The 21809-nt window shown below is 33.0% G+C and overlaps 2 protein-coding genes across 13 annotated transcripts in view; one reads left to right on the top strand and one right to left on the bottom strand.

Moving 5' to 3' along the window:
• The window catches only part of LOC116345040 (protein kinase C-binding protein NELL1-like), a 43047-nt gene that overhangs the window by 18085 nt on the left and 3153 nt on the right, over positions 1-21809 (top strand). For 7 of the 12 annotated variants that reach the window (XM_031774060.1, XM_031774062.1, XM_031774064.1 and 4 more), the window contains 14 exons: positions 4342-4461; positions 4540-4705; positions 4955-5246; positions 5642-5797; positions 6138-6366; positions 6615-6791; positions 9051-9170; positions 9250-9510; positions 9577-9933; positions 14272-14537; positions 14681-14753; positions 14830-14996; positions 19199-19248; positions 20834-20852. In XM_031774060.1, coding sequence (XP_031629920.1) covers positions 4342-4461; positions 4540-4705; positions 4955-5246; positions 5642-5797; positions 6138-6366; positions 6615-6791; positions 9051-9170; positions 9250-9510; positions 9577-9933; positions 14272-14537; positions 14681-14753; positions 14830-14996; positions 19199-19248; positions 20834-20852 — 2453 coding nt within the window. Of the gene's footprint in view, positions 1-4341; positions 4462-4539; positions 4706-4944; positions 5247-5641; positions 5798-6137; positions 6367-6614; positions 6792-9050; positions 9171-9249; positions 9511-9576; positions 9934-14271; positions 14538-14680; positions 14754-14829; positions 14997-19198; positions 19249-20833; positions 20853-21809 lie in introns of those variants that run through there. The other 5 variants (XM_031774065.1, XM_031774067.1, XM_031774068.1 and 2 more) reach the window with 5 other exon arrangements.
• Positions 10260-14178, bottom strand: LOC116345042. Its single transcript, XM_031774072.1, has 5 exons — positions 13772-14178; positions 12509-12919; positions 11412-12394; positions 10543-11311; positions 10260-10472 (listed from the first exon to the last, which is right to left on the bottom strand). Exons 3-5 carry the CDS (start codon positions 12102-12104, stop codon positions 10285-10287), a joined length of 1650 nt encoding a protein of 549 aa, XP_031629932.1. The 5' UTR covers positions 12105-12394; positions 12509-12919; positions 13772-14178; the 3' UTR covers positions 10260-10284.

The following is a 21809-nucleotide window of genomic DNA, read 5'->3' as shown; positions in this document are numbered from 1 at the left end:
TTTATACTAATTTTCGGTACGTGTCTTTATTCCATTTTATCCCGTTCGCAAAAAGAACATCACGAATGAGAGTGTGAAAAAGCAAAAAAAAGGTGGCAAGAATATTACAAACGTAATACAAAAGTACGACAAAGAAAAACAAAGAATATTACAAAAGTAATACAAAAAGGCATGGTGTTTACACTTACATGCACTTCCACCATGAATTAGTTACGAATATGTGCAAATGAATGTCGTCGTCGTCGTCGTTGCTGTTGTCGTCGTCATCGCCGCCGCCGCCGCCGCCGCTAAGGTTGATGTTCTCTTTTCTATTTTTGCACTGTGAGATTTTAATTAAAATTATGTGAATAAAGCGTAAACATCCTACGGACTATGCATCTCAGTTTTAAAACTATTTAAAGTTTCCCTATAGTGTGTCATTAGCAATGCAAGTAAAAAAAATGTATATGCTCGACTCGAAACACCGGTGCAATTCCAGGCGAGGAACAAGCATCTATAAAGAAGACAATGGATTCAATTGCGTTGTTGTTTGCATTTTTCTTTTGCGTCGCACTAACGATAACACGAACACTGCCGATCCAATTCTGTATGAGTGAGACTGAGAAAATTCCATGGAATGCAAAACGAGTTGCTTATTTTCTATACAACAAAAAAAAAATATATATATATATAACTATCAAAAACATTAGCTGAAAAATGGTTTTATTCATTTCAAATTAAATTTATATTTTTCGAGTACGGTAGTACATTTTCTTTTTCAGTTAAATGATAACGCCGTATCAATTGATGAATTTTTATCCATTTTTAATGCTATTATCTAACGTGAAAGTCAATGCCCTAGACAATTTATATGATGTATTAACATAAATGTGCACGCATTTTGCATCATTAGAGGCACTTATGTAGGTAAAACAGAAAGATCGGCTTGTATGGAGTGAGCGATGAGATGCATACAATTTTTAATTTGTATGTGATCGGTGTTATCGTGTTGTGCCTCTTCTACCTTTGTTACCTGCATTTTTGGAATTATGTTAAATGCATAGTTTTACAATTAATTATAACATGAAACCGGCGAAGTGCACAACATAAACAACGAGAAATGAAAAAGAGAGAGAGAGAGAGAGAGAGAGAAAACACACTCACGCACACAACACAAAATTGTACAAAGAAATACGAAGAAAATAAGTTTGAATAATAGAATTTCACACAAAAAAATGTACCAAGAATGTTCTCACATACTTTCTTCGTCGGGTTCTACTATTTAAAAGAATATTACAAGAAAAAACATGAGCATGAAGAGAAAGAAATGAACACACTCAAGTCAACTGTATATGAGGTGTATCAATTTAATATTAAGGTGCATAATTGAAATAAAAAAAAAACAAAGAAAAAATATTTGTGCAAACTGGAATTTGAAAACTAAGGATTACCTCTCAAAATTATTAATTGACTATTAAAATGCTTAATCAAGAAACCAACAAAAACTTTTTCTCGAAAAACATTTCTTCGTCGTTTGGAAATTCATGATTTGAACAATGATACAGAGACTGCAGTCTTTTGCGATGATTAAATAAATAAAATTGAACACCATCGAATAAAATGCTTTATCTGAAGCAGTTTATTCTTGTTGTTGCATTGTATTCAATAAAGGGATTTTTTATTTGAACCCAATCAATTATGAAAACTAACACTTTATTCTGTGTGTCTCTTTTCTATATTCGTAATCATTGCATACTTTATTTCAATTTAATTATTTATCGATCAACATAGAATTCGAAATGGGATCATAATGTGTTTGAATATAAAATAAATTCATTCACCCCATGGGCGCAGTTCATTGATACTAATGTTCTTGAGAAAGTTCGGGCCAATAATAAGCCAAAATGCGTTGAAAATAGGCATTCAAATGGAAAATATCAACCGCAAAGCATCGCAATAAACTTACATAATGCAAAAAAAAGAAAGAAAAGAAACGAATATGGATCGAAGCATAAAAGCATTACATACAAACCGCATTACATCTTATTGCAAGACGAATACTTTATATATGTATAAAATTAGATGCATTTGTATATGGGACAGTTTTATGGGGATAGTGTGTGTGTCTTATTTGTGAAACTATATGAACAAGTAATAAATAACATGGTGACGATCCTGCTGCAATCGTATAGGACATCTTCAGCATTGAATCAATAAAAGAGCTGCTGGTTAAATGTTAATAAAATGCACTTTCATCGAAAATAGTTGCCGGGACAGAGACGTTTCCAAATAAAGCGAACAAATATATTATTAAATATTGATAAAACATGGAAAGAAATTCACCCTTGTTTATTTTGTTTAATGTACATCTATTCCATTTGTCAACCCCCTAATCCAATAATTGGACAGTTGTTTCATCATTACACATGCAGTGTGCAATACCGAAGGAAAAACTTTATTCTATTTGAAGATGAATTTACTTCATTGTATATACGAAATTCTTGGCGTGTTTATATAATCCGTTATCTTAGAAAAATACAATCCATATGAATGAAGACGAATACATTTTCGTTGGAAATCTAATTACTATTTACACTTGTGCAATTGCAATCTTTGTAACCTTAATAACAGGTCAACGCAACCACAAAAACAATCATTCCACAAACATTTAATCAACCAAAATGTTGCCGTAAATATTTAATCGTTCGTGTGATTTAAGAACCTTCTATCAAAATTATCAAACCAACTACTTCATTCTGTGAAATTTGAGAATACAATTCTGAGATATAACAAGCGTGACTGGGAAACCATGGGAATTGTTTGAAAACAAAATAAAACGAACAGCATCTAATATTTAAAAAAAAACCCAATAAAGGCGAGTAGCTCAATGCACTTTGCCGTCTTTGCGTGATTGTAAAGCCATTCACTCATATAATAAGGAGCATTCCACACTTCTGTGCATTGTTGCCTCTCTGTTTTACCTTTACATATTATTTAATTGTGAACGGGGGGATAAACACAAAATTAGTTTCTATACCAGTTTAAATACATTTTGCCGATGACAATTGACCACCCGAGTTTTCATTGGATGAAGAAAACATATATTATTTTTATACTCTTCACTGCATTCTGAGTTATACGAATGGAGCATTAAACATCTTTTTTTTTTGTGTATTTCACTGGCAACGAAGTCGATTCATTCGTATACCAAGCACACAATTTACAAAATACAAAACTATGGCAGACTATGCGATGCAATTCAAACTTTAAATTGCGGACAATAGCTTAATATGTGGCGCCTATTCGACGACCAATAAATTTATCATGTCTGCTTTTTTATTTTCTATATTCAAGTGTGGAACGTTTCGGTGAGAAAATGGTTCCGACAGCCGCAAAGCAGGCATTGGAAAAATACGCGACAAACAGGGCATCATTCTATTTGGTAGCATTTTTGTTTTTGGCAAGAATGCGAGACAAATCAAGTTCTACTTAAAAACACCAAAACTAGCTAGTCGCAACAAAAACATTTCCGAACCAAACGTTAACATTAACATTTCGTTACAAAGTTTATGTACACATTTTTGTTACTATTAATGGAACTTTGAGGCCGAACATGAAAAAATCGTTTATACATTTATTTGATGCAAGTGATAAACTTAGTTTTTATATTATTGATTTTCTCGTTTGCTTATTGCGAAAAATATTTTTCATATCATTTGTCTAAACCAAATTATCGAAATTCAATCAACATTGGTTTTATCATTTATCACCAGCAATTATAACAATGCACACGCTTTTTTATTTCAGTTTTTTTATAACCAATTTGGTATTGCTAGTATGGTAAAAATTAATCGTGAAATTGTTTCCTTTTTGTCATGTTTTTGTTTAACAAATCAATAGAACTAATTTGCCAATGTGGTAAACCACTCCACTTGAATGTAACATATCCACTGATGGCCTTTAAACAAATGAATTCATCTATTGAACAAAGGGGAATCGTACAGCACATACATGGGTACGAAAAAATGAAATAGGGGGTGCTAAAGCGACTAATTAAAAAACTGAATTTGAAAAGCTAGCAAATCACTTGTTCAGATAAAAACTTAAAAAGATATATACTATGTGTACAAATATCGCCCAACGGCTTCAATTTTCCTTTAAATTTTTAAATTTTGCTCGAAGTTTCGTCTTGGAAATATGTTGAATGGCATTTTTACAATCTACCCTCCCACCAATCTCTAGCTACGCGAATGCCAGCAAAAATATAAACATTTTGTTTTATTTAGAGATTTTTTTAACGAACCAAAAAAAAAATAAATAAGTTACTAATACTTGGAATTATTTATTTTCTTAAAATTTCAGTTAATGCTTTTCTTCCAACCACCTTTGATTTATTGGAGGCACTTGAACTACCAAAGAATCATTCTCGATATTTAGGAGTGAGTGAAGCAAAAGGCATGGAAAAGCCAGCTGTTAAGCTTGGTAAGATACACTATTTTCTTTCTATATTCATTTACGAAATGTACGAAGTTTTCTGTGTTTGACGACAAAATGCGATAGAACTTTTAGGTAATCAAGATATGCGAAATCTTTCAATGCCAACGCCAGCACTGAATCGAGCTATTAATCTGATAAAAAGTTCACCAGACTTTACATTTTCAACGACGGTACGACAAGAGAAGCAAAGCGTCGGGACCCTCATATCATTTTCCAGCGGCAATAATAGGTAAAAATAAGGTCGTCAGAAATTGTTTGTTTTTGTTGATCTTTCTTTTATTCTGCGTACCAACTACAATGCATTTCATACAAAATAGAGAGAGAGAAAAAAAAATGTTGATTGATCAACAAAAGCAAATTGAAATTGAATTGTGATGAATATGTAATAGCAGTTGGTTATTCAGAATAGAAAAAAAAAACATTGTTTAGTCTTGAATTTGTGAATGTTCCACATATAAGTAAGTATAGTGATTGTCAGGTATTTAGAATTGGAATCAAGTGGCCGAAGGAATGAAATACGTTTTATCTATACGGTGATGGGCGCTGAGAACACGGGATATCAAAAAACGGAGTCATTTTCGTATACATTAGCGGATTACAAATGGCACAAGGTTTCACTAACAGTTAGTGGATCCGAGATACAGTTATTAGTTGACTGCCATTTAATTTATAGACGAATGGCAGACCACATACCAGATAGGAATTTTAGTGCTTCCGAAATGCATTTATTTGTAGGACAACGAGATGCTGATAAAGATTATCAGCTAAAAGTAAGTATAATCATACCCAATTGGAAAAAGTTGTTTTTTTTTTAGTTTTTCCAAAGGTCGGAATTCAAAAAGTCACTTTTACACACATTCGGCTATGCCATTTGTATTTCAAAATATTGTATACTGGTTCTGTTCCGTTTTGCAAGCAAACAAGCAAGCTTAATTTAAAGTTGAAGTGCATTCTGAAAAAAACCGGCTTTTGAACATTGAAAAACTGGAATCAGTTCTCTAGTTATTGCAAATTCAAAATTTATTGAATTGTAACATTATATCCACTTCAATAAACTTTGATTGTTAAGTGTCACATTTATTGTCGTAAACGCAATTATACAAATACCATAACGAACAATTTTCATCCGTATGCATTTCTGTGGTCTTTGTTTTATTGTTTTCAGGGGTATATTCAAGATGCATACATTGTGTCAGGGCCGAATGGTTATCTTAAACAATGTCCAAACATGGCAACTCAGTGTCCAACGTGCGGACAATTTAGTCTTCTTGAGAAAACAATAGATGATTTAATAAAAAATTTAGATGAATTAAAACAAAGGGTGAGTACTGATTTAATCGTCTTCAACATTATTGGTGGTAATTGTCGACTTTGACAAGTATGCGTAGTAAAGATTTTTTTTTATTTATTTTCATATGTAATCAGTAATATTTGTACGTTTTAAATTAAAAAAAATTGGAACTTACAAAAAGCAAATGCCGATCATTCGAAACCAATTGATCACCAACGAAAAGAAAAAAAAATCTTTCCATAAATACTGGTTCATATGTCATATGCAATATGTTGTTGTTTATTTATTTATTTATTTATTTTCTTAAATCAAAGTGTTGTTAATGTTTCAATTTTTTTTTTATATATTATTTGTATATATCGACATGTAGCTAGTGGCACAAGAAGATCGTATTGTAAGTCTTGAAAAATGTGACTGTAAAAAATCGTGTGTGACATTAGATGGTAAAAAGAAAGAGGATAATGAAAGGTGGGATGATGGTTGTAATACGTGTATATGTGAAAAAGGTGAAATCAAATGTAACCCAAAAAGTTGCATTAAACCAAAATGTAAAAATCCAGAATTTCCCCCAGATGATAAGTGTTGCCCAAGATGTTTAAGTGAGTTTTCATTTCATTTATTTTTCTTTATAAATATTTAATTTGCATCTCAATCGGTTTTTTTTATGTTGCTCTATCTCACTTTCACTCGATAAATGTGTCTGTAATTTGTTGGAATTTCAATTGAAATATGAATTGTATATAAATTCAAACTTGAGCTTTCTTTTCACATAGAAAATGATGAAGTGAAATATGTATCAATCGCTGTATCTGTGTATCTTTTTGCTCATTCTAAATGTTTCCATCAGAAAACTGTTTGGAGAATCACAGGATTATCGAACACGGAGAATTTTCAATAACTGGTTGCGTAAACTGCACGTGCACAGATGGTATTTTAGGATGTGCGCAGATTATATGTCCAATATTATCGTGTCCGCCAGAAACTCAAGTACAGGAAACCAATCAATGCTGCAAATTTTGTCCAGGTGATGTGAAATCTATAGATGACAATCTCATTAAGACGTCATTTAGATGACATATCACATAAGATCCATCTCTTATTACAAATTAAGTGACAATTAATCGAAACATTAAACAAAAAATGAAAAAAGCCGTTTTCAATTTTACCGAACCATCTTTCAAGTTGAAACAACTGCAAACAAAACAAAAAATCATTGTCAAACATGTTAGAATGGTATCGGTATGGTATTTATCGCGTATGCTCATATTCAAATTTAATGGCAAAAGTATAAAACGGTACCAAAAAGTATAGCCAGAAAATTTTTCTCGTTTTTTTCACATCGCAAAGATTAATGCGTTCGAATCTTTACATTGTATGTTGATTGTGTTCAACATAAAATGAAGTAATGAGTTCATAAACTTGAAAAGAATGATGAAAATTTCGATTTTAAAAACGAGAAGACTTTCACTGCCAAGTACTGTAAAATGATTTTTTTTAATAATATCGAGTGAATGTCAAACGATGATACAAATACATTTTTGACATTCCCAAAAAGTTCATCATGCCATAAATTATGAGCAGCAATATCTACAATTTGACCATGCATAAGCTGTTACCACACGTTTTTTTTTTTGTTAAATCATATTCCAAGAAATTTTAATTTATTTTTGCATGAGAAATGAATACAAATTTTTAAAAAATCAATTTAATAGTCAAGCCTTATCCTTAGGCATTATATATATATTAGTTTAATCAGCAAGGGAAAAGAACTTGAACACTATACAAGATTCATAGAAGACGCAGGTGAATAGTTTTGACGATCACGAGGGAAATTATTAAGTTCATTTGAATCAGTGGTATTTGTGTTTTAACATTTACCACAAAAATGACTCCTATTGATTTTATTGAGTCATTGCTTAACTAAGTAGTGTAATTTGTAGAAAAAAAATTAAAGCTTAGGACATAGATTAAGTTATTGTTAGACGGAAATGATAAAATGCATTGCATTTCCATTTATAAATAGACGATATTGATAAGAATACATTCTAAATAACATCATATCTTTTTTTTAAAGAAAAAAGCAAAAAAGTCAAACATTTATACTCTAGACATTTATAATCCATACAAAATTTCCTATTAATAATTATAACTTGAGCTTCAAGTTTTTATATGTTTTTATTAAAACATTGTATGGAGATTGCAGAATCACTGGAATACAAAGAAATGTACCTATCAGAGGCAAGAGAATAAAATGTGAAAATACCAAAAGTAAATAATCAAAAAAAAAGAAGTGGAATAAAACACAAGAAATATTTATATTGAAGTAAAAAGCGCATTCTATTTTCGAATTGATTAAAAAAAACCAAATCACATGCAAATAATATAGTATAGGACTGCCAAATGCGACTTTCACTCTGAATGTAAATCATTTCATTTATTCGTTTTTGTAACTAACATAGGAACACACATGGACAAAACAATTACTCACTGGTTATAACTAAATGTTCATGTGTCAAAAAAAAATTTAACTCGATTTTGTAAATCATTTGTTTTTGTGGAAAATTCGGTGCATAAATGCAGGCTTTAATTTTAAAATAAGATTTAATCATTTACATCATTACCTCCAGAGTATATCAATTGCATACAAATATTACAATTTATTTAAAAAAAAACTATTCGCAGAAACGTTCTTCGTTGTTGCGAATAATACAACGTTCATTCTGCGTTAGGTCACAACCAATACGCGTATTGGTTGTGATCTAACGCGGAATGTACGTATATGGTTAAGTGGATATTACCGTGCGTACACTTATTTTTGTGGTGCAATTTGTATACAAATGGGGTACATCCAAATCTTATAATCTTACCTTATTGAATTGCTATCAAATTTATAACATTTATCATTCATTAACTAATTACAATATATCAAAATAACAAATGTCATCTAACAATTCTTCTCTTTTTTCCCCTCTATTCTTCTCTTTTCATCTGTCAACTAAATCTATATGAATGTTCTTTCGTAAATAACATAAAAAACTGCATTCGGTGTATTTTCGGTTTTTGCATCTAATAACACCACCATCCATAACATCTAATAACGACCAACGATAATCAACTGGATAAAATGTCAAAATTTTCATGCCTACTAATTTTTGATTTGTATTAATGGCACTTGCCATTACTGCAAATCTATCGCTTGGACCTATCTTTGTTAAATTAAATGGTATCGCACGGCTTCGGATAATGTGTACACGGATTTTACTTGAAATAAAACCAAAAAAAGGTGATGACTATTGTGGAAAAGGTCATGCCTGTCATATAAACGCCACGTGTCTTAACCTTAATACAAAATATTCGTGTACCTGTCGTCCCGGATTCCAAGGGAATGGCTTCGATTGTATAGGTGTGTGTCATATTCTAATGAACATGAATTGAAAGAGTCCAAACAAATAATTGAAAAAAAAATACGATCATTTCTTTAGATATTGATGAATGCGCACAACAAGGCGGACAGTTTGGTAATCATTGTCATTTGAATACAGTTTGTGAAAATACAATCGGATCATATGTATGCAATTGCCTTCCTGGCTTTCGACGCGTTGATAAATTCAATTGTGCCGAGATCAATGAATGTGCCAGCAATCAACATTCATGCCACGAGAATGCTGTATGCTTGAATACAGTGGGATCATATAATTGCCGGTGTAAGGAGGGCTACCAAGGCGATGGTCTGCAATGTAGACGTAAGTGCACTTTGACTTATGCTTAATAATCTGGAATGATATTTAAACTTTAACTCATCTTTGCAGCTGTGTGTAAGCAAAAGTGTTTGAATGGCGGCGTATGTACCGCACCAAATACATGTACATGTCGTATGGGTTATATTGGTCCTTCTTGCGAACGGGATTTAGATGAATGTGCAACCGGATTGCACACGTGCAAATCGTCAGCTTATTGCGTTAACATGCCCGGATGGTACTATTGCAAATGCAAACCCGGATATGAAACGCATAACTACGAATGTCACGATATCAATGAATGTTATCATGGCACACATAGTTGTCATCCGACCGCATTGTGTGTCAACTATGATGGACATTTTGAATGCATTTGCCCAGATAACTCAACTGGTGTTAGCAAAACAGATGTGGAACCATGTCGACTGAGTAAGATAAATTAATAATCACCATCATTGTTTGAATCAATCTTATGTACATTAGGGTGTTTCTCATATCTGAAAATAAAAAAATGGTAGTCGTTAATTAAAAGTGCAAAAAATTCTAAGACAAATCATGACATTTACACAAAGCATCGACTGATGGTCACGCTTCCCGAAGCAAAAAACTGTTTTCAAAATTGAATGTTACTTACAAAGAAAAAACGCCCCATTTGTACTCCTGCGCAGTCAACAACAACCAAATGGGGTGTCAACCTTTTGCTACGCTACTATCCCACATGGTCGGGATAGCCTTAATAACTAATGTTACAATTGTTTTTTTTTGTTTGCGTTGTGCTGATCAGACAGCATGATCAGCTGGCTGCTGGTCGTACTCGAACATTTCTACATCATTATCTACGTTGGCGGCAGCAGCAGCAGCTGCTTCAGCGACATCAGCGGCTTCTTCGGCGGCCTCAGCGACAGCATCGCGGGCTTTATATCTATTGATCGCATCCGGTATCGGAAGTCCTAGCAATGTCCATAGTCCTGAAAAATCAAACAAATGAATCTTCTTAAGCAATCATTCAATCGCAATTGTATCGTCAATTGGCCTTACCTTTCAGCAGAATGTTCTTAGCAGCCACGACGTCACGATGCCAAGTCACAGAGCATTCGAGGTTTAATTGCCAGTTTTTATAGTAACTTTTTACTTTTGACAATAAAGGCTCGTTTTCTTCCAATGCTTCGTTCATGGCGCGTTGCAACAATCGAAATTCCGATAGATCCTTCTTGCCCAACTTTGACACAATTTTTATTGGCAGCAATGTTCTGGCGTCGGGTATGCACCGGCATTTCTTGAATCTGGCCGATTTGGGCTGGTTTTGGAATCGCTTCATACATCTTGCGTCTGTTTGAGATGAACCCCATTCGTCCACCAGATCTATGACACAATTTCGGCGCTTCTTTATTGACCTCAAAGTCTTACGAACACCTGGACAGCGCACGTACTTTTTGATACTTATTCGGCTGTCAGATGGTACTTCGCCATCAGCACCAAAAAGAAACAATGTCGATTGCTTATCGGTAACCTTTTCCACCCAATTGTCGACAACACTACTGCTTTTGATGTGTTTGTCCAAGGCGAGTCGAGTGTACTTGGCAGTCGAGTAAGCACAGATCCCATGCTTCATCATTTTGACTCGGTGCTTGATGTAGTTCAGCCAGTATGATCCTTTTGGCGATGGCATCACTGGGTACAGCTCACGATTTTCTCTGTCTCGGCGCTCCTCTTCGATGAAAGCTTTGGTCCAACGCTTTGCTTTGGCATTTCGCACATTTTGACCAGTCTGCCAGTGGAACTGCTTGCTCGACATCACAAAGTTGGTCTGAAATTTTTTTTTTTTTTAAATGATTAGTTATTGAATTATAGCATTTACGCGGTCTATCTTCCATTGATACATATACAACATAAATGTAAAAACTTACTTCGGTGCCAGTTATAATGTTGTGTGTCACTGTGGTGTTCCAACTTTTCAAGCCTGTATCAACGCCTGCAAAATTTTCGAATTTGCCATCCAAAATCATTTCAACGATGCGAGAACGGTCGTATTCTGTGTTATTCGTCTTCTTTTTGGCCGAGTATTGCAGAGACACAGCGATTCCATCGGTGTTTATAGAAAAATCAAACTTCTTTTTTCCACGCACGAATCGCCGAATTTTCCGCATGTAGAAATACTGATTCCACCAATGATCACGCGCATCGTTGAAACCCTTTTGTGGAAGAATTACCATGCTTGTTGTTCCGTTTTTGTTTTCAACTTCCACTTTCGGTAGCAATTTTTGCGAAGACAACACCTGGTGCATGCTTGAACAATCGATTTTGAAGTGCTTTCGGCGAAAATCACACATCGGCACCACTACTAAATTCCGGATGAATGGCCGAAACTTTAGATCGTCGAGCATTTGTTTGCGCTTGGGGCGACGCTTTGACTTTTTGCGCTTTCTTTTCTTTCGTTTGGATCGGTGCTGATGTGGCCACTCCAAGTTATACTCTTCTATCTCACGTTGCATAGATAGGAACATTGGCATGGCCTTAAACCAATGTTTTTCGTCAGTCGTGAGGTCATGCAGATCGATTTCTGGAAACACATTCAAGTCGTTCACCATGTCATACAACATGCCACACCGTTCGAGTTTGTTTGGATCGTGAATTGGCACTCTGATGTTTTTTTCTTTGATGATCAGTTTTACAACACTTTCGATGTCACTTGGCAAAAATTTCTCTGCGTCCTCTTCTCCGTCTGTGTTCAATTCGAACACTTTCAGTCTCAAGTACTGGGTGATGTGTTTGTCAGCATGCGTTGTTGAGTTGGTGACGACGTTGTCTGTGTATTGATTGGTCAAATGCTTTAGGCCATTGCTGAAATCATTGTTGTTGGGCCAATCGATACGATGATAGTCGTCAAGACCTAAAAATAAAATATGTTTTTCAAATTCAACTAAATTGTGTACTGTGTAGTCAAAACTCGCTATTTTATAAGGGGGTTTAATTGTTTAATAAATCAACTATAATTATTTATTACCTTCGACAATTGCTTTGAATTCAGGGTCGATACGTGGCAGCTCTGCTCGTGGTCCTCGTGGCTTTGTTCCTCGTGGTCTGTACGTCGACTTCGGTTTCGGTGGCTGATTGTTATGCCATAGCACTTGGTTAAAGCAGAGTTGGATCTTTTTTTCTCCACTTCCACCAAAGAATGCGAAATCATTATTCTCAATGCCTATGTTCGTACGCCTTTTGCACCTCGAACAAGAAAAGCAATGAGCCCAAAACGCAAATTGAAGTGGCTTGCAAACTCAGGTCCGTTATTTTGCTCATCAATGCTTGCTGGAATTGTGGGCGAATGATTGTCTTCAGCGCACATTTGATCGTCGTAATCTCATCCTTCGTTTCTCCCTTCGCTGGTATGGATGGCTTGAAGCGATTCGCCATTTTCCTATTGAAAAAAAAACAAACATTCGATTTAGTTTGAAAACGAATTTGTATTGAATTTTCATTGATCCATATAATTTAAAAGTGACGACTTTTCATATCAAACAATGTTCGATCGAAAAAAAGTATATAAAAAAATATATACATTGAAAAAAAATGTGCTCCAGCACTGAAATAAAAGCATTCACATGTAATTTGAAAATATCAACCGAATGCACAGATGCAAAACATACAATCAAAGTGAAAAATCCTTTTAACCAATCCACACAAATATTCACATATGTTCCGAATTCAATTTGATCGAACGACAACAAAACACGAATCTATCGCTTTTTTTGGTACACACACAAAATCATGCAACACAGAAAAATGACAAAAATCTTCGGATTGATAACAATGGCAGTGATTTAGAGAGAAAAAAAAATTTAAACACATTTCTTTGATAAACGAGTTATTGTTTCTCTTTTCTAAACAATGGAACCAATTCAAAATGGGTATCACTGCTTGAAATGAATTTCACCACCTCACGCAACAGAATTATGTACTGCAGAATAATTGTGAAATACATTACTTTTTTCATAAAATGTAATGTTACTGTTAATATGTTCAACGTTAAATAATTATTGGACTAGTTTAAATATATTTCACGTTACAAATGGCTTATATGTCGTGCTATGAAATAAGAATGAATTTCACAATAAGAAGGAGATGAATAATTGCTTAGAATAAGCACGTTATTCAAATTTTGAATAAATCGTGTATTCGCTGGCATTTTCTCATCAAAAATAATAATTTTTATCGATGAATTCACCAATATTTTTCACTTTAATTTTCACTGTAAATTAAGTTTACTCACGGTGATTTGAATTCAACAATCTGCTTGGACTCCGGATCAATCGATCGATCAAGTGTTGAACAATTCGGAATAAATTGATACAAAACGCACGTATATCGAAAATAATATGAATTATTAACAAAATCGTAGAATAATTGAAACGTTGAATTGGAATTAACACTGCTGCGTAAACTTGGTATTTACAACGATAAACATGTTCTCGGTATGGATGAAGCGGCGATTATGACATTACGAAAACCAATGAAATGAACGTCAAATGTCATAAGGCTCGGTTCACATCAATAATGCTAATTCAATATTTTGACATTAGACACATTCTGCTATAAAGAATTTTTTGCTTCGGGAAGTGTCAATATCATTCGATGCTTTGTGTAAATGTCATGATTTGTCTTAGAATTTTTTGCACTTTTAATTAACGACTACCATTTTTTTATTTTTTGACTACGGAAACACTCTTATGTACATGATGTGTTCATATTCATGATTTATATTTGTCATAGGTTGTATGTTTGAAGATATGGAAATTCCGGATGGTGAACGTGTATCACCCCGTAATCAACCGTGTAAAATTTGCACATGTAATAAGGGTGTGATCTCTTGCGAGGAGCCTGTTTGCAATTGTTCTACTTGGAAGAAGGGAAACGGAAGAGACCTATGTTGTCCACAGTGTGATCCAAGAGAGTCTTGCCTGCATCAGGAATTAAAGCATATTGTTTTTAGAAGTGGCGAACAATGGATTTACCAATGTCAAACCTGCGAATGTTTGGTTAGTTAGACTTATTCTATATACAAAGATAAAAAAAATATTAGAAAAAGTAAAAAGCCCATCTGTGACTTATTTTTACCACTCAATTTTGATGATTTTTTTTTTGTTGTCATATTTAAATTCAAATCAATAAAACAAAATAGTATGGTGAATTCGATTGCTGGAAGTTGGAGTGTCCTCCACTAACGTGTGATAAACCCTTACCACTTGCGCCTGGTGAGTAACTGATATTCTTCGTAATCACCGAGCAAAACGCTTTCTTTTTTATAAATACAATCGATTTTTATTTCAGGTGATTGTTGTCCACGATGCGAGGACGATCCTTGTAACATATTAGTTGGTAGTAATAGTACCGGTATTTATGCGGCTGGAAAGCCGTGCACATATAAAGGTCACGAATATGAGTCCGGACAACAATTTAGTGATTTGTCTAGTCATTGTACGACATGTGCCTGTAAGGTAATTACATCAAACTACCATCAAACCATACTTGATGTTTGTGATTTCTTTAAATCTATTGTGCACACGTCCACTAACTATTAGTCTAAAAACAATTTATTTTTGGGTTTTATAACACAACCTGAAATTATTAAATGTTTTGTTTTTGTTCATTTGTCACAAATTATCTTGGTTCGCATAACATTAAAACCTTTAATTAATAGGATGCAGATTATACGCGACAGAATAAAAAAACAAATTCATCCCAAAAGATGAGCGTCCTATAAGTAAAGCAAATCTAATTGCTTTTGTATGCTAAGGTCACGTTTCACCCATTAGTTTTTGCATTTCTATTATCCACACCTTCAATGTTTCTAATCAATTTATTTAGTTGTTTTTAAACATTTTAATAAGCATTACACATAGCCTTTTTAAATTTTCGACAAAACGATTTATCTAGAAATGTATGTGTCGAAAATTCCAAAAATGTTATCTATCACAGAGAGTCAATGTGTTTAATTTAAATTCATATAAAAAATACGTTTTGAAATAAATAACTTTCATTGAACTTTGCATCACAAAAATATACAATTTTGAAATCAAATTGAAAACAATCAGAATACACTTTGGCTCTTATTCATAGATATATGCTTCATTAATTAATTTACAATAGATGGATGACCACTGAATATTCATGTACCGATTTTATTTTTGTTTCGTTTCATTGTTATACAGAGTGATAATCTATCGTGATTGAAAAGAAACAAAGATCAATTCCAGTTAATCGTGTAACGCATGCCAATTCGCACCAAGCTTATGTTGCGTATTTTCTTTTTCTTTCATTGCTCTTTGATCAATTTTCATTTGTTTCAATATCCGTTCAATATGAATGCGATCACAATTACACTGTGTTAAATGAAATATATTTAACATTAACAATACTGTGATGAGTAACGCCAAATCAATTTCCAGTCGACGGCGACGTCGCTAGGTGATTATTGCACTGCAATAATATTGCAGGATTCAGATTCTTTCAAGTTTCGCTTCTTTCATTGCTGATTCTAAACGGTTGGGAACTTTACTTGCTGCAGATAACTAATTGTTATCGCACATGTTTACACAAATGGGACATTTTCAACGTTATCAACGTCCAACATAAACACAGAGCTGGGCACGAACATGAATGTCCGACTGTGATCGGTCGATCGTGTGCGTTTTTTTCCTTTTTTTTGATCGGTCGTTCGTTCGTTGAAGTTATTAATGGTCGGTCGGTCGTTCGTAAAAATTGAAATGTTCGTTGTGTTCGTTCGTATGTGCGATCGAACACCGAACACGTGCGGACGTCCGGATGTTCGAAGCAAAATTGTAAAATCAGGGTTGTTAAATAATTTATAATTCTACAAATTTAAAGAAAAAAATATTTAAATAAATAAATGTTCAAATAATTTCTAATTCATATAAATTTTCTTTCTCAAGTGTTGAAATTATAATTTTTTTTATTACGAAATGTTATGAAATTCATCTATATTTATTTCATCATTGAAAATGTGAGGTTATTTCAGGTATAGAAACGTATCGCACATACGAACGAACACAACGAACATTTCAATTTTTACGAACGACCGACCGATCATTCATGATTTCAACAAACGAACGACCGACCACAAACACATATTTTTTCAATGTACGAACGAACGACCGACTGTTCGTGCCCAGCTCTGCATCAACATCAATTAATTGATTAAATAATACTTACCTACAGATAAATCTGTAAGAGTTGGGCAATCGTAAATTAAATATATAACAAAAACATGCAATCAATAAGATGGAATTAAACATGGCCGCAACAACGTCTCGATGCCAAACTATATAAAATGGTCGTGTCAGCAGCGTCGTGTTCCATTTGAATTCTATTCGCAGGGTAGTAGCCAGTTCCTTGGACTCGAATCGCTCTGAAGGAAATTCTGCTGTTGGTTTGTCGGATTCATGACACCCTTTGCCATCATCTCATTTTCTGCGTCGTTGGATCTCCTTCGTCAAAATTAGCCGTTTTACCAAGAAAAAATAAAAACAATTAATAAATGAGCTTTGACATGATCTTCAATATTCCGATGAACTCCGGCTAAGTTTGTCTTCATGCCCGGTATCAATTGAGATTATATATTTGCATTCACCATTTTCGAATTTTTGCTTTATTCTTTCGCAAAAAAGTTGAATGACTTAAACCACTTCTTCTCGATGTATTCAATCATTGTGCGATGGTTACGAAATGATGATGAACAGAGAATGGCGTGTTCTCCAAACAGCTCAATCGTTTTGTTTGTTCAATTTATCAATCTGGTCTAATATTATAAGCAGAGCATGAACGTCGTTCGATTGAAAGCAGTTCATTTCCAAGAAGTACGTCAATTACTTCTCACAATGCGTTGTCAAATTGGTCGTCACATATTCTTGGTGTAAATATTCAAACGCGTTATCAATTTGATACTTTTGGCCGTTGCGATCGTCGGCTGTTCAACCATTGCTACGAAATTAAGTGGCATTGTAGCTTGAGTGGGATTGTGAATGTTTTCGATGCGGTGAAACAGCAACAACGATATTGTTGAACAAAAAAAAAAAAACAACGAGACAATCGACTTACCATTTCAAAGTGATCGATCAAACTGAATTCAGATGAGAAATTGTGGTTTTGCCAATATTCCCTTAATATTAAAGTAAAACCAGACTCAAAACTCACAGAAAATTCCAAAAAATTAATAAGTACATTGATCAAATGATTCAAAATTTATTACACTCAAACATTACGTTTAAGAATCAATATCACACCGATGCAACATTCACAACGGATTCACTATTTCGATGATGAGTACTGAATTTTAAAAGAAACAAACACACAATTCAGCGCGTAAGTGTGATGACGTTATGCAATCTTTGAATGTAAACATTCACTAGCTCGGTTTGGACGCCCACAATAATCAACTGCCAAATACTAATGCGTTATGGATTCGAATTTGTAATTCTATTCGTTAAATGAAATAAATGCAATATAATGAGGAATGAACGTTTAAAAAATTCGGTTGCCGGAACAAAAATCAAATCCCACAAATATCTTTGTGTACTAATTGGTTGGTATTTTTTCTTCATTTGAAACGAAAATGACCACCGAAAATGGAGTTATGTTTTATGTCGTTACACATGAATTCTTTGATATATTTTCGAGTATTTCTTTTCGCCGATGGCGCAATCGATTTAAACCATCATTCAGTTATTCATGTAATCAATTTATGGTTAAATTATTATTTATCACATATTTTATTCGATTGATTTTACTTTTGCTAGTTTAAATATAAAAGATTGAATTTTTGTACCTCTTGCACAAGTTTCACTTGAACATATTTGATTCACCACTCACTTCAAACTAAATATGATTGATATTCTTTTTCACACAGACTACTAAAATATTTTACTGGAAAATTAACTCTTGTATTTCTAAGATCTCAGACAAAGGGAAGAATTACTGCTCCAACGCAATTTATCTAGTACATAAAAAAAAATTTCTTTTCAATTCTCTGTCGCATTCAATGTAATTCCATGGCGATACTGTTTAAATTCAATTAATTTACGTTTTCACCAAGTCAAATTACTCAACAATTGCGCGTAATTTAGCACATGCGCTGCTAAGATTTACCAACCAAATGCTTAATTTATTCAGCTTAGATTCACCTGATGTTTCCTGGATATGAATGCACACACCAACCTCTCACATTTTTTTTATATTGTCGAATTTGGCTGGTCGAAGACTAATACATATTTGAATTTAAATTGAATTGACATGGAAATTGATTGAATAGAAATTGAATTAAATTGTTGGATTACATTTTTTGTGCACTTGTTAGATTCGGTGGTAGTGTTCACCTTTTTTCTTGGATAATTACTTGTCATTACAAAATAAAACTCAAACAGCACACATTAGTTATCTTCTCACGTTCTTGAACAATTTAACTGCAACGATTACAAAATAGCAGTATTCAAAAACCCACTGAGAATGGCATCATCACTTTTCTGTCTTACCTTGGTTATCTTGGTTATGTTCGTTAGAGAAATGCAATTTGGAATAAGCACCAACAAAAATACACTAGATAATTTACTTTGTTTCTAACATTTAAAAAAAAAAACTTAAAAGCTATTTTATCATGTAATATTCTATGCGAATCTTCTTACAGGTTCCCTACTGCGCCCAACTGGTGAGCAATTCCGCGTGTTGTGTGCATCGGTAAAAAATCACTCTTACATACACATTTCTCTGCTAAATTATGATTTATTGAGTTCTTCTACATTTTCAATGTTTGATTTGGTTTGGTTTGGTTTGGTTTAATTTGAGTTTGGGTTTGATATCTATCCATTTGATTCAGTTTGAAATGATTTTAGATTTTTTTAGTTTGTGTCATAAAAACATTTTCCAATTTTTTCGTTACATTTGGTCGACTTTGGCACCACTTATTGGAATTGGTTTTTGAGACCCTTAATAACAAAAAAAAAATATATAAGAAAATACATATCAAAAGCATTTGACTAGATCTTATATCGGTGATACACTTTTCAAATTGAAATTCGACAAACTTGCAAATGTTTTTCGTTCAGTAAATAAATTTTGTATGCAAGTTTTTTATTCTGTTTTGATTTAGGATCATTCGTTTGGCTTTTAATACTAACATTGAATTGATTTAAAATAGGTTTTACTAAAAAAAAAACAACAAAATAATCTTTTCATCATCGTATAAAGTTTTCGTAATAAATGTGAACGAAATTGTTTCCAAGAAGAAAAAAATCTACGATGACGATGAAAACTCATTTATTTTTTTAGAAAATCGTTTTTCCCTCGTTCAAAGTACTGTAAATTGAGCATAAATCAGGAATGAAACTATCTTAGGAGCAACATTTACTAGTTTTCAACAATAGTGCGGGTATTAATCCATATAACTTTTTGAGTACCGCATTTGATTAGAAGAAAGAGCGGCGCCTATAAAAGCTCTAGTTTTCAATTTAAATTTTCTTTTCTATAAAATGATCTGAACATTTACTTCGTGCGAATTTCCAAAATCTTAATTTTGATAACAGTCCCATTTTTGTGAGGCGAAAAGAAAGTAAAAAAATTAGCAATACAAATTGATTAACTCAGTTTACAATACTCAATTGTCAATTGAATCTTACAACAAATAATAATTGTCTCGTCAGCGTAGATTTTAAAGTGAGATTGTTCTTGAAGAAAAAAAAGTATTTGTGATTCACTTTTGCATAATATACATCTTATTCCAGGAATCAGTTGCATTACGATGGTACTATTCCATTTTTTAGGTTTCGCTTTTTTTCTCATCAAGAACTATAAAGTAGGCTTAGTGGAAGACAAAAATGAAATACTGATGAAATCTATTCTGAAAAAGAAAAATCAGTATTTTAAATAAATTTTGTTTATCAGTAAATTGAAATTAATACATAAAATACACACATACACAACAACACACAAACGTTACAATTCATAACACTCATAACAAGTACACAGACACACAAACACACACAAACAGAAACAAATTATGGTGATATATTGAAATGGGTTTTGAATTGAATTCAATTAGGTCGAATTTATTGAGAAAAGAAAATGGGCATCAATGAACATTTTGAAAAAGGGTATTCTTGGTTCTCAGTTTTGTTAATTCGTTGTTATTTTTTTTTCTTCTCATTATTATTTTGTGAAATTTTCTGGCTTTTCATTAAAAACAATTTTTATTAATTTCTCATTTTTCTCTTCTGCGCACTGCACCAAAATATGTAAACAAAACATATAATTTTCTTCTATGGAGAAAAAAATACGCGAATAAAGTAAATAAATTTTAATACATTTGCATGACAAAAGGTCATTGATGATCAATACATATAACAAACAAAACGGGTTCATAATTTATAAATTATACTCTCTCTCTCTCTCTCTCACACACACACCTTTTATCGTAGATTTAATATTATCCTTCAAAATTTACTCGCACTTCTTTCTTATACTTTGATATATTCGACAAACAATTATTTGAAAGTTGGTTCATTTGTCGCTCAATTTTCACACAGCCTATGATAACTATCCTAATGATAGTGATATTATTCAATGCTACATGTAGAACGAAACTTTTTTTATGTTTATATCGAATTTTTCTTTCCGGCGAAATTAAAACACACTCGAACAATTTTATGAAATGAATTTAACAAATTAACATACTTGACGAGTACACAATTGCCAAATTTCACCGAATTTTTATTTGTCTTATTGAGCATAAAATTGAAAAACTTACTTCATGATTCAAAGATGGTTCTTGTGAAATATTTGAAGAAAAAATTAAAGAATGGTCAAACCTTACGATATTTCGGTGCATTTTGATCTAACGACCTCATTCGTATATTTTATTTGGTTGAATTGTGTACCGGATATTCAATTATATGGGCTTTGACCATCGCCAATGAGAAGTTTTTGAATAAAATGCGATTGTGTAACTTACACAAACTTATGGTGTTAAACTCATTTTGACGAGGACAAAACATTTAACAAAAATCATCAATTTCATTTTATACATATATTTAATAAACTTCTGTGAAGGAGTGTTCACTTTTTATTCAGTTGATGGCATTTGAAACATACATGAGCACCGTTGAAGAAAATAGGGAAGGAATCTTCTGCCATTCTAGGCATGAATAACTTTCTATGTCAGAATTGTAGAGGATTTCGCCCTGTACCCATGTATGATTTGAAATAATAAGAATCCTTTTTAAAATTAAGTTACTGTGTTAGCT

The sequence above is a fragment of the Contarinia nasturtii genome, unplaced genomic scaffold, assembly GCF_009176525.2.
Source record: "Contarinia nasturtii isolate CC-2019 unplaced genomic scaffold, AAFC_CNas_1.1 Cnas_scaffold_1240, whole genome shotgun sequence".
Classification (NCBI taxonomy): Eukaryota; Metazoa; Arthropoda; class Insecta; order Diptera; family Cecidomyiidae; genus Contarinia; species Contarinia nasturtii.
The sequence above is the reverse complement of the archived record's forward strand: the minus strand, read 5'-3'. Positions and strand labels throughout refer to the sequence as shown.

Coding starts and splice junctions, on each gene's coding strand:
- LOC116345042 (XM_031774072.1), bottom strand. CDS start 12,104: ATGTTGTATGACATGGTGAACGACTTGAATGTGTTTCCAGAAATCGAT. Junction 11,312..11,411: donor ACATTATAACTGGCACCGAA/GTAAGTTTTTAC, acceptor AAAAAATTTCAG/ACCAACTTTGTGATGTCGAG. Junction 10,473..10,542: donor TAAGAACATTCTGCTGAAAG/GTAAGGCCAATT, acceptor TTGATTTTTCAG/GACTATGGACATTGCTAGGA.